The sequence below is a fragment of the Lethenteron reissneri genome, chromosome 23 (genome assembly GCF_015708825.2).
Source record: "Lethenteron reissneri isolate LAM-NWPU_2019-01 chromosome 23, ASM1570882v1, whole genome shotgun sequence".
NCBI classification, from domain to species: Eukaryota; Metazoa; Chordata; class Hyperoartia; order Petromyzontiformes; family Petromyzontidae; genus Lethenteron; species Lethenteron reissneri.
This window is the reverse complement of record NC_083801.1, coordinates 176,157-189,724: the sequence shown is the minus strand read 5'-3', so window position 1 is coordinate 189,724 and position 13,568 is coordinate 176,157. Positions and strand designations below refer to the sequence as shown.

At 45.6% G+C, this 13,568-nt stretch overlaps 1 protein-coding gene across 4 annotated transcripts; it reads left to right on the top strand.

Annotated features, from left to right (window-relative positions):
• The first annotated feature begins 1,262 nt into the window (after positions 1–1,262).
• Positions 1,263–7,590, top strand: LOC133345795 (zinc finger protein 239-like). Of its 4 annotated transcripts, none has more exons than XM_061556774.1 (2): positions 1,263–1,389; positions 3,696–7,590. In XM_061556774.1, the coding sequence occupies exon 2, from the start codon at positions 3,737–3,739 to the stop codon at positions 4,838–4,840; it is 1,104 nt and encodes a 367-aa protein (XP_061412758.1). In that variant the 5' UTR covers positions 1,263–1,389; positions 3,696–3,736; the 3' UTR covers positions 4,841–7,590. The 4 variants fall into 4 exon arrangements, with proteins under 4 accessions (XP_061412758.1, XP_061412757.1, XP_061412756.1 ...); XM_061556773.1 differs by having other exon boundaries at positions 1,272–1,295; XM_061556772.1 differs by having other exon boundaries at positions 1,273–1,385.
• The last annotated feature ends 5,978 nt before the right edge of the window (positions 7,591–13,568 follow it).

Here is a 13,568-nt window from a genome sequence, read left to right as displayed (position 1 = left end):
GGTCACAAAAAAGATCTCCAAAATCCTGATTAAACACAAGATCCAGGTCCGATTCAACACGGTACATAAAATCCGTGATCTGGTCCCGTCTGTAAAAGATGTGGTTCCAGACATACCGTACCCTGGCGTCTACAAACTAAGTTTCCTCTGTGGTAGCAGTTACATTGGAGAAACCAAACGACATGTCTCGGACCGCATCCGTGAACATAAGGCAGACCTGAAACACGGTAGGACAAACACCTCAGCCGTGGCAGATCACTGTTACAATTCAGTGGGCTCACATGACATTGACTTCTCCAAGACAGAGGTTCTCTGCAAGCCATCTGGCTATCATGAGAGATTCGTTCATGAGGCGATCCACATATACAAACACAGAGACAATTTCAACCGAGAAGATGGATTCTGGCTTAGCAATCATTGGAAGGACGTAATAAACCATTTCGGATCTTAACTGATTGTTCACGTTTACAGTGACTTTCAGACCGCGTTCCACTCACTGGCATGGTGCAGTGTGCAGAGTAATGTATGGTGTCGTAATTGTATAGTAAACATATAGCAGTGTGATACACATTAGGGTGGGTAGAATAATACATAGTGTTATATTAAAATGGATAAGGCAGCAACTGCAGCAGCAGCAGCAAGTGCAGCAGCAGCAGCAAGTGCAGCAGCAGCAGCAAGTGCAGCAGCAGCAGCAACTGCAGCAGCAGCAGTAACTTGCAGCTCCCTTTGATGCTGTTAATCCTGCATAATGCACATGCATATGCAGTACTAATCACATTCCTGCATTTCCCATAAATATGCTAAATTCATTTTGATATGCAAATTCCTTTGTCAATGCGCCCAGCTTATATATATGCTCCAAGCTCGTGTGCTCTTTCATTCAGACTCTGTCGCCTCGACGGACCTGGTTTTCACCTGAGGACGGCTGCTTGCGTTGTGGCCGAAACGTCGTGAGAATTGTTTTATTATGTTTTATTTGTATTATTTTATTACTTCCCTTCTACGTGACTTTACCGAAAGAACCAAGAAGATGAATCCCTGCAGTCACGAAAGCTTTAAATCGAAATTTAAATAAATTGTTAATGAGATGAATGGGCGTGGCTTTGCCCAAATTAGAATTTTACTGGGATGGCATTCGGCATGGACCAAACATACATGACGTCACGCGCTGGTACGCGTGAGGGGTGGAGTTACTTGATCACATGACGTCACTAGCAGGGTACACCTCCCCCAGCCGTCTCGGGCTGATGACGTGCGTGTAGTGACGTCAGAGACTGAGCGAGAGAGAAATCGGGGTGTGTGAAGTGGTGTGGTGAGCAGTGGATTTAGCGTTTACATTTATTTATATTAATCCTAAATTCCTCTATTCTACAGAGATCCCTTGAGTGCGTGAGTTCAACAACAACGTGAACATTGTGTACACTGTACGCGTGTATGTTCCAAGTGTTCACTGTACACTTCGTGTTTACTGTATACAGTATACACTGCGTACTTTACACTGCATGTACAATGCGTATGTGTACATTACGTTGTGTACACTGTACAACGTGTATCCATTATATGGACACTGTGTGTCTGCACTGTGCGTGGCGCAGTGGTTAGCGCGCTGTGCTGCACACCCGGCGACCTGAGCTCATGGCCACAGTGACGATTAACTGAACCGGTTCTTGGGCCTCCCCTAGGTCGACTCCGCCTCTAATGAGTGCCTGGTGTGGTATGTAAACACAACTGGGGAGACAAAGGCGGTCAGGTGTGGTGCTGGCCACCCACCCCCACGTGAACTGTACCGGCCTTCATAGATACTAACAGCACTTTCCCCAACAGTCTTAAGGCTTTGACTTAAAACTTTTGTGACTGCAGGAATTCATATTCTTGGTTCTTTCGGTAAAGTCACGTAGATAGAAAATAAAAATAACTACAATTTTTTATTGTATTAAAGTAAATGTTATTACAATTAAAATAACAATACAATTAAAATAATATTTATATTTTATGTTATTTTTATTTTCTTTCTACGTGACTTTATCGAAAGAACAAAGAATATGAAGTCTGTTAAAGCTATACGGGGGATCTTTATGTGTATCTACAGTGGGTGTGTACAGTGCGTGTATGTACACTGTGTGTGTATACTCTGAGGGTTGCTATTTATATCATGGGAGAGAGAGGATTTAGGATCCATTCAGGCTGGCCTGCCTACCATCCATCTTGAGTTTAACCAGGCTGGATTGTGTGAGGAGCTCACAAATCCTTGAAATATCTGGACACATTCCCATCAGTGAGCTCCAGCGGGCAAAGGTCTGTTTTCTGGATCATGTCTGCATGCCCAAGCAGCCTCTGCTTGGTTGGATAAAGGGGGCTAAACGGGCATGATAGGGCTGGAAAAGAGATGAACTGATACGGTATACAGTAGTAGGATCTGGAGCTGAGTGGATTTGCCAAAGACTTTATCCAGCGGTGTCAAGATCGGCCTCTGTGGAGGAGGCTCGTGAAGAATGCTGCAGGCCAGTTGGAGGCATTTGCCCTGCAACGAGGTCGGAGGAGCGATGCCCACATCAATAGCCAGAGCACTGAGTGGCTAAAACGCATTGTTGCCACAGTGGGGAGCACAGGTGGTGCATCTGGCAGTCATATTAGTCGATCATCCCTTGATACCTGTATAATTCCCATGACCTGCTGGAAAGTTTTCCACACTTACATGGCCTTCAATTGCACCTATCCTGACATGAGCACTGTGATGATGTTGCTTCCAATTAGTGTTGAATGGTGGCTGTTTTGTTTATACGTTATTTATCCATGTGAAACATTTACGTAAGGGCATATCTACATGGGGAACGAGGCGAAGTTGTTAGTCCACTGCATTATGTATCCAACAATCAGAGTTGGATTATTGCTAACAGTAGACATTATTGACAAGTGATATAACTTATTGTGATCCTCCACTGGGTTGATTGATCGTCATTTAATTGCTTGGTGAAATGAGCGTCAGTACTGAGCAGATACAGGCAGCCAAGCATGGTTCTGACCACACCACCACCTTGTTCATCGTGCCAGTGTGTTAGAGTCTAAAGTTTGTATTTGCTGTAAAGTATGATGACTCTATTAAACACCAAGGTTTAATGAAAGCGATATTTTTTTTTCTTCCATGCAATGTTTTACAAGCATGGAAACAGGATATGAACACAGCAAATACACAGCTAAAGCAACAAGTGTCAATTCGAGAATTCCAGCAAAACTGATCCTGGCTTTGGACCTCCAATTTGCAATTGAACATTACTTTGTCCATTTTGCTACATTATTTGCCCATTGCAAATTGTTTTATTTTTAACACCCTTTATTTTTAGCAGAAAGTTGCTAAAGTCAACATTTCTTCAGTAGCCAGACGCAACCGAAATTGTGTACATTGAGTTATGGATTAGCATTGCTATTGAAGATACAAGGGACCTCCAGGTATAATGCTGACCACTTGCACTCACATTGTCTGCTGTGCCAGGTCAATAGGTGATTGTCAATAGCATATCGAGCCTTAAATGAGCTTGTATGGTGCATTGGGGATGATTTTTTTTTATTTCTCGTGAATGCTTCAGTATAGATGTGTATGTCATAGGTGAATGTAATGTGTAACTGTATATATGTGTATACCTGTGTGCATCTATGCTCACTTACATCGTGTGGATATTCCTGTGTTCTGTCTGCAGCTCCCAGTTCCTCTGCCACTTTGCTCTGCAGAATCATTCAAATGGAGCCAAGACACTCAGCCCAACTTGGTACTAAAATACACCAGTGCGACCAGTGCCCATACAGCACGGATCACACTGGAAGCTTGAGGCAGCACCAGAGAACACACACAGGGGAGAAACCATTCAAGTGCACTGTGTGTGGGAAGGCGTTTGCACTGTCATCAGATCTTCACAGACACCAGAGAACACACACAGGTGAGAAACCCTTCAAGTGCACTCTGTGTGCAAAGGCGTTTGCACGGTCATCAGATCTTCAAAGGCACCTGAGAATACACACGGGAGAGAAACCCTTCAAGTGCAGTGTGTGTGAGAAGGCATTTGCACGGTCATCAGATCTTAAGATCCACCAGAGAACACACACAGGAGAGAAACCCTTCAAGTGCGCTGTGTGTGGGAAGGCGTTTGCACTGTCATCAGATATTCACAGACACCAGAGAACACACACAGGAGAGAAACCCTTCAAGTGCGCGGTGTGTGGGAAGGCGTTTGCACTGTCATCAGATCTTCACAGACACCAGAGAACACACACAGGAGAGAAACCCTTCAAGTGCACTCTGTGTGGAAAGGCGTTTGCACGGTCATCAGTTCTTCACAACCACCGGAATATACACACCGGAAAGAAACCCTTCCAGTGCACTGTGTGTGGGAAGGCGTTTCGACAGTTAGGGATTCGAAACAGGCATCAAAAGATTCACAAGGAAATTAATCAGAACTTGACATGTGAAAGTCAACGTTCTGGAATGAGCTCATACCTCATAAAACAAGAATCAGAAAAACATTCCAGATATGAAACGTGGCCAGGAGTGAAGGTGAAATGTCAAGAAGCAAGAATAAAATATCAAGAAGTGAATGTGAAGAGTGAAGAAGTGAAGGTGAAATGTGATCTGATGGTGAAGCGTGAAGAAGTGAATGTGAAATGTGAACATGTAAATTCAACTCCAAAATCCGACCATCACATCAATGGAAGCAGTGTGAAACAGGAGGAGAATTCTGACTCTGAGGCAGAGCGAGGCCACCATCAGCAGTTTGTGGATGTGGAGGTGTGGGTGGAATTTTCAGGCAATACAGAATCAAATGGAGACCAGATAGATGTGTCACCTTGAGCTTGAGACAAAGAAGCTCCATTTCATCCACATTATTCACTGGTTTTTCTCATTACAAATGTGTGGAGTTGAAGATTTTACTCCAAGGTTCAACTTCCAAGTTGTCGATGGAGACAGCATGAAGCTGGAGAGGTTGGACTCTTAAGGGAGAGTGAGATGAACCCCAGCAGGTTGTGGATGTTGATGTGGACTCTTTGGACAATGCAGAATAGGAGCAGCCAGAATGTGTCGACCTGCAGGTTGGGAAGGCCTATATACAGGAGCACGAGACAAACAAACCTCTATAGCATTCACCTTTTATCATAATAATCTTGACATGTATATGGTGCTGACATAAATATATGCATATTTTACTTTCGCATTTTACATATCCAACAATGCATATGGGCTAGAGACTGCCAGTAGGGTGGGGAGATGATTCATATGTAATCCCATTTGGGTTATTTGTGGCAAATTTTTCTAATTTAGCAAAATTTTGGTGAGCCAAAGTTTTTTAAACATCCACTGTAAAGCAGATGACACATTTTTGGTTAATATTTCTGCAGTAATCATAAGGGCTGCCTGACAGATTTGAACTGTGAACCTCTTCAACAAAGATCAAACGTGCTACCATTTGGCTTCTCTCATTCTGAGAATGCATGCAGGTGTAGGCATCATCGAGTCAAAAATATATTTGCAGTGAACACTATGTAATGTGATTACAGTAAATCAATATTGTCGCTATGTCTTTTGAGTACTTAGAGTTATAATTTGATGAACACATTATTAAAAAAATTACATATCCAGCAAAAACTGATCTCACATCCATGGGAAATGGATAGTGCTGGTTAATATATTTGCAGTGAACACTATGTAATGTGATTACAGTAAATCAATATTGTCGCTATGTCTTTTGAGTACTTAGAGTTATAATTTGATGAACACATATTATTAAAACAATTACATATAGAGCAAAAACTGATCTCACATCCATGGGAAATTGATAGTGCTGGTTAATCAATATGCCGGTTATTTGAGAGTTATACTTATGGTTCATCAAATTTTCCAAGTACATGACATTTTTAAAGAAATAAACTAACCATACCTTTTAACTATGATATAAGAAATACTCTACTCTTTTACCGAGGTACTCACCAGTCAGTTGTAAAGCATCCCAAGTTGATTGTCGAGAAGCAGTGGGGCCTTTTAGGGTATATTATACATTAGTACAGTACTGTGTATACAGTACATACAGCGCAGTGAAGCAATTAGGTTGGGCAGCACACAACGCGATCAGAATGGCAGATATTTTCAATTGTGACTGCTAGCACCACCACTCGCATGATAAGGTGACATGTGGACCTTTATGGCAGAAAAATCTAATGCATGTCTCTAAATGTGGAGGGAAAACCCGGAGAACCCAGGGAAAAATCCATACTACCACAAGGAGAGAGATACATGCAAACTCCAAATATAAAGTAGGCGTCAGGGTCGAGATCAAACCCACCACCACCTGCACACCAGGAGAGAGGTAGTTAACATCTCGCCACTGCGTCATCATTTAGTTGTGCTTTTTTGGCGTGTTAATAAAGTGGTGCTGTTATTGCCTAGTAGTGTAGTATATAGTGGTGTAGTGTACAGTAGTGTAATTGTAACGGTGTGGGTGTGTACAAGCGCTTTCTAGCCCGGGTGAGCCGAGGTGACTGAGGTTACATGAGGTAATGGGGGGGTGAGCAGTTATGGGGGGAATAATTTGCTAAGACCCTCAACGATGCCAGAAGCAACGACGCCACTAAGTCTGGCTTTGATTGGGGGCAGGACATGAATTGGCCAGTCCGGGCAGGCCAGTTGGCGTGGGGTGAGAGTCGGTGGGGCTATATGTGATTGAAGGCTAGTGTTGCCAAGAAAATCAGGTTAAATATAACGAATTTACGAGGTTCTGATTGGAAGACGCTGTACCTGCCAAATTGATTCACAGGGCATGAGGGGCGAGAGATAGAGGTAGGCGACATAGCAACAGGCAGCCGATTGCCGACGAGGGAGGGTAGAGAGAGATGCTGTGAGGGTGGGATACAATGTTAGTATTCAGGTGAATGCTATGCGTGTACAGGAGGTGGTGTTTGTCGGGACCTGGGGGGGACTCCCAAGGTGGGGGCAGTTACTAGGGGACGCTGATGTATGCGTCATTGTGGGCGCCTTTGCAGTTGTGTGGACTGCTTGGTGCGCGGTGCTTCTGCTGAGTGGAGTCACTGTGCAGTGCTACAGGGAGAGCCGAGTTGGTGCTTTGGTCGGCTGTTGAGCGAAGTTGCTTAGAGCGCTGTTTGGAAGCTCCACAATAAATGCCCCAGACTTCAACTGCGTCAAGTTGTTCAACGCGCTGTTGATAACTCCAACCAAGTCCCTAAACTGCAACTGTGTTGAATTTCTCAGAGTGCTGTTGAAGATGCCAGCCAAGTTCTGAGACTGCCGTTATGTTCCCTTCAATTTCAAGTTCATTTATTAGGTATAGCCCTGAGCCATTCGCCTCTTGAATCGGGTGCAACCGCAAAAAACTAAAAACAAAACATGATCAAGAAAACATCTTAAAGTGACTATGTGACTATGTGCAAACAAAAAATCCAAGAAAATACAGCAAAATATTGCAGAAAAAGCACCGTACACAAACGCTGTGTGCAAAAATCCCAGTGGGATGCAAGTCAAACAACAACAGCAACCACAAGACAACTTAGATTAAGGCCATCAGTCTAACTTCCATACTACAACAAACATGGCCAAACCAAAAAACTTTTCGAAATCACCAAAATAAAGCCATAAAAGCAATGAAACAGATCACTTTCATTGCTTTTATGGCTTTATTTTGGTGATTTCGAAAAGAATTTTCACAATAAACGACAAACAACATGAGTCACTCCACAACAGCAGGAGCATCAGTCGGAGTATCACATTTTTTCAATGCACCTTTAAGATCAGCACACTAAATCAAAACACAGGTTATACTTTGCAGCGATCATCCGGAGCGAAACATTTTATTTTAGGCCACTGAATAGCAGTGGCATTGTTTCGTTACCCAAGAGTGGATCGTGCATGAGGGTTGGTATGACCAGTCGTCGCGTTATTCTGTATGGTTTTTTGCCACGGTGTTGTTTTTGTGGACGTGCAGGGGAGCTGTGCAGATGTGTGCTGTTTTGAGAGTTGGTTATACTCAGTGTTTTGTAATCGTAGACGCGAGGGGATGCTGTGCTGATGTATGCTGTTAATGTTGCCGAGAGTTTTGAGAGTTGTTTGTCCTCTGTGTTGTCTTTGACGTGCGGTGACGCTGTGTAGATGTCACATTTTAACGGTTGAGAAATTATCTGCCACAGTTGGTTTGTGTCCTTGTGCATAGTGCGTCAATAGTGCATAATTAACAAAGGCACAGTTAATCAATTCTAACTGTTGTTAAGATTATCTATTCCGGATCTAGTTATTTGTCCATCTTTCTGTCGCCGTCAAAGCACGTTTAAAAGTCCGCATTGGTGACTTATAATATTGAGGGAATTGCATGGGAGAGAAATTAGAGCGGAGCTCCTTTGTAGGGTACTGTACATGGCAAGGGTTATAGTGGGGTCAGTGGAGATGGGTGGAAACAGGTGCAGGGTACTGATCGAGGGAAGGTTCAAGAAGGGAAGTAGAAGATGGTAGCGTCTGCTGGAAGAATCTACCAGGGGAAAGTGCTGGAAGTTACCAGGGCGTAGCCGAGTGGTTATATAAGGGGGAGCGAGGCCCGCGATCGGGGCACTGGCTCGGGGACTGAAGGATGACTGCAGGTGGATGACATCGGGGCCGACTGTTGGACATCGGCATTGTGGAAAACATCGGGCCAACTGTTCGAGATGGACATGGTGGAACCCATCAAGAAAGACTGTTCGAGATGAATCTAGTGGGAACCACTGGGGCTGCAGATAGTCATAGCCTTGTGAACATGTTAGTCATACTTTTGCCTTGTAAATACGTTACTGTAAAATAAATCGTCTAGAAAATGGGGCCTGAGAAAGAGCTTCTTTACAGTAGTATAGTGTATATGAAATTAAGATTTTGCTATTATCCAAGTTTAGTCTCCGTATTTCTGCTCAGGGGTGAGTGCTGACCAAAGGGAACAATTTGCATCTAGGGGGGGTCGGCAATCTTTCAAAGAAGAAGAAAGCCATTTTTTTTGTAAGTTGACGAAAATATATATGTATCACTCCACTACTAGATGAGATCCTAGACCACCTGACGAGTTACTTGGCCATACTTCGCCTGTGGTGTGAAGGTCAGGGAACAGCATAGACGTGGGTTTCATAGAAGTGCAGTATAATGATGGGTTTTTCTACACTGCCCTCTGCTGCACAGTAAGCAGGGGTGACTAGCCGATAGCACCTGTTATGCATGGGGTCTAATAATGATGACAGATTAGGGATCGACAACCTTTCAAAGAAGAAGAGCCATTTAAACAATTAAAAAATTCCACATTAGTTTAAAAGCCGCATTACACCACAGAGCTACTTATACACAAACACGGTCTCCTTCACTCTTATCCTTTTTAAATCCTTTATATTAAGTTCACTTGCTTGCTTGCGTGCTTGCTTGCTTACGACCGTGCAAATCTTTCGGTCGTTTTTTAACCCACTTCCCGTGATCCAATCGAGCTGACATTTTGCACACAGACTCGTTGTGCGAGACAATGTTCGTGAAAATTTTTTTCAAAAATTTTACACTTTTTAGGCAAAAAAAATTTATTTTACATTTATTCAAATAGAACTCATTCATGGCTTTGGCTGAACGTCACAGTGTAGGAGCCCAGAGCGTGACACCTCCACAGGCCGTGGCGGAGTAGCGCAGTTGGTAGCGCCCTTGCTTCCCATGCCAAAGGTCGCGGGATCGATCCCAGCGTCCTCCACAGGCGAATATATTTCTAAATCCTTTTTATTAAGTTCGCTTGCTTGCTTAGGACCGTGCAAATCTTTCGGTCGTTTTTTAACCCACTTCCCGTGATCCAATCGAGCTGACATTTTCCACACAGACTCGTTGTGCGTGACAATTAATGTTGGTGAAAATTTTTTTACAAAATTTTACACTTTTTAGGACAAAAATATTATATTTAATTACCAATTGCTTAATGGTGCAATGCAATCATCTGACCCATAAGTGGCAGCCATCTCAAGCCAGAGGACGAGAGGACTCTAGCCGCCACGCATATGAAGGATTTATAGTGAAAAACTTTCGCTCACCCGGTTACTGTTCATCCCATTGCGTCAGAAGCTTACCATGTTGGTTCGTTGGCTGCGGGTCTGCAACACATTGAGCAGTGGTGTCTGTTGGCCTATCAAGTGGTCGGTGCCGCGGCAGGATCGTCAGATGTAATGGGCCTTTTCCAGGGGGTGCAGGTCCAGGTGTTGATCGATACAGGTACCTCGGCCACGCTCATTTCGTTGCCTACTTTTCGTTCGTTGCCAGCATCACCTCGGCCTCTGGAGCAGGTTGACGGGCCATGTGTAGCGGCGAATGGGGGTAGTTTGGGATAGTCGGTCGCATGATCGCAACAGTGCAAATACGAGAAGTGGTAATGGACGGGCCTGTGTTGATTTCTAAAACTGCCAGTACCCTGCTTGTTGAGCATGGATTTATTATGCAGGATGCCCCTCAAAATAATGGTGGACCAGGGGTGTATTGAGATGTCATCGGGGCAGCGCCTGTGCAGGCTACGGTTAGCCAGACAGTGCGCGTTCCGCCAGCCACGCAGATGCTTGTGCCATTGCAGTTTTGCCCTGCTAAATCTGGAGGAGGGGATCCTCTTGACTCCCTCTAACGCAGTATCGCGAACACCCTCCTTGGTGGGGGCACTGACTGTCGTGCCGGCAAACTGCGATCCCTTCCTCCAAGTGGTTAATGCGGGCAATACTCCGGTAGTTATCCAAGCAGGCACTGTGTTGGCACGTGATGGCGGCCTCATGCACGGAGCAAATGACGTGCATGTCCGGGATTGTGGGGAATGTCTCGCCTGCTAGCGAGGTCGAACCCACGTGGATGCAGAGGTTGTGTCAGGAAAACAAGGATTTATCGACAGCAGCGAGCACGGCTTCAGCGACTTTTGCACGAATTCCAGGACGTGTTTAGCAATGGTAAATACTACATAGGCCGGACCACCCTGTTGCAGCACCATATTGATACGGGGAACTCGCCTCCCATTCAATACAATTCACACAGAATGAGCCCCCATGAAACGGAATGTATTCGTCAGACTGTGGAAGAGATGTTGGCTGCAGACATTGTCTCTCCCTCCACCAGCCCTTGGGGGGGTGCCCATTGTATTGGTTAAAAAAACGTGACGGCTCCTTGCGATTTTGTATTGACTTCCGAAAACTCAACAAAATTTCCGTAGCAGACGCATACCCGCTTCCTTGCATGGACGATTCCTTGGATGCCGTGTCTGGTGTACAATTCTTCTCAACCCTCGATTTGCTGTCAGGATTTTGGCAACTGCCCTTGGACGCAGAATCTAAACCTAAAACGGCGTTCCGAACACCACAGGGATTGTTCCATTTCAATTGTCTCCTGATGGGACTTCACTCCTCGCCGACCACCTTTCAGCACCTCATGGAATTGGTTCCATCTGGTTTGCAATGGAAATCATGCTTATTTATCTAGATGACATTGTCTTCGGTCGCACTTTCGACGAGCACTTGCAGTGGCTGCGCTTTTTTTTCTCAAGTGCATGATGCAAACTTGAACTTTAAGCCGCGAAAATGCCATTTGTTGCAAACTTCCATCAAGTATTTGGCCCATGTTGTCAGCGCGTCAGGGGTCACTACCGACCCGGATAAGACGGCCTGTGTGCGCACGTGGCCGACCCCCAAATCGGTGGCGGAGGTCTACAGCTTTATAGCGTTCGCCTCATACTATCGCAGGTTTGTAAAGGATTTTGTGACAATTGCCAAACCACTACAATCTCTAACAGCCAAGGGGGACAAGGTGGAAAATTATTCTTTTTCAGCGCTTCGTGACGCTCTGGCCAGTGCGCCATCGCTCATTTATCCAGATTTCGCCAAACCATTTATCCTGGACACTGGTGCCAGTGATATGGACATAGGCGTTGTCTTGTCCCAGGTCGTCGACGGAGTAGAGAGTCATGGCGTATGGCAGCTGCGTTTTGTCTCCCACTGAGCAGTGGTATTGCGTCACGCAGGGATCTGCTTGACATGGTCCATTTCATACAGTTGTACTGCCCTTACTTGTACTGCAGGGACTTCCTTGTCCGTACCGACCACGCAGTACTCCAATACTCCCGGCGTGTGGACCAACCCTCCGGCCAAATGGCCCATTGGATTGAAATCCTCCAGGGATTCTCCTTTACTGTACTGTATAGGAAAGGGGCGCGCCAATGGGAATGCGGATGCGCTGTCCCGGCTGCCGCCGTCCGGCTCATGCAGGTGCGTGATGGGCTCAGCTCGGTGCAGAGCGCTGCTGCAGAAGTCGCCCGAGATGGTCGCCCGAGATGGTCGCCGTAGTTGACTCTGTCCCGGCCAGCGATGAGCAAGCACCGGTCGACTGCATATTTGGCCTGAACCACAGCGAGTGTGGACGGCTCCAGGTTGAGGATGCCTCCCTGCTGAATTTGAGGCACCGGGCCTCCTGACAAATGAGTACTGCGGGGCACCCTTTTCTGCAGGTCGGTGAGGGGCTCCTACGATGGGATGTAGAGCTTCAATGGTTTGTCTAGTGGTGCCCACGAGCCTACGATGCAGACTTACACACACGGTGCACAAAACATTGATACATTTGGGTGTCAAGAAAACTCTCGACCTTAAATATGGATTTCTGTTGGCCAGGGATGGACAACAATGTGTATTTGTTCATTAAGGCTTATCCAGAGCGTGCGTGTCGGAAGTCACCCGCACAACCGCACATGGTGCCGCTGCAATCCATAACGGTGTCTCGTGTGAATGAATTGGTGGCATTGGACATTTTGGGACCATTTCCCGTTACCCAGAGAGGTCACAATTATTTGTGTATGAAAGGGGCACCTCAAGCACAGCTCAGGGCAGTGTTCCGTAGACAAAGAGAGAAGACCAGCCTAGCTAGGACCCTGGGACCCCGGGACCCGACGTCCTTGTAAGGGCCGGGCCGAACTTGGACCAGTGGTCAGGACCAGTGGTCAGGACCCGTACCTTGGCTGGGTCGGGTCAGTTAGCCTCCCCTCGGGCACAGATACCGGGGGGGGGGGGGGGGGGGCCAAGAGCCAGGTTGACTGAGTGTGAGGGCACGCTCGCCCGGAGGCTGTACCTCCCTAGATAGCGTGAGTTAAGGGGAGTCTTGTTCATAGTTACAAATAAACCGTGTTGCCTCTAAAGACAACGTCTCCAGTCTCTGTGGTACCCACTACACCTGCAAAAGGCCAAAACGAACCCCCATAATAGCTAAATTGGTAAACACAGAAGTTGCCCACAATAGGTCAAAAACGCGAACAATAAACCTGCGATATTCATGGGTCTCCTTACTGTGTGCATTGTACATGGATGTTGAGTGTGTGATGTGTAAGATTTGTAAATTGTGTGCAAGTGTACTGTGTGCAGTAAACGGAATAATAATTTAATAATTGGGAAGATATTGGGAAGCATTGCATGAAGGCAAAGCCACGCAAGGCAGCCACTTTAATGGCAATCTTCAACAGTTAACATATAAATGTATATAACTTCATGCATAACCATCAATTATACTTGTAGATTATGAA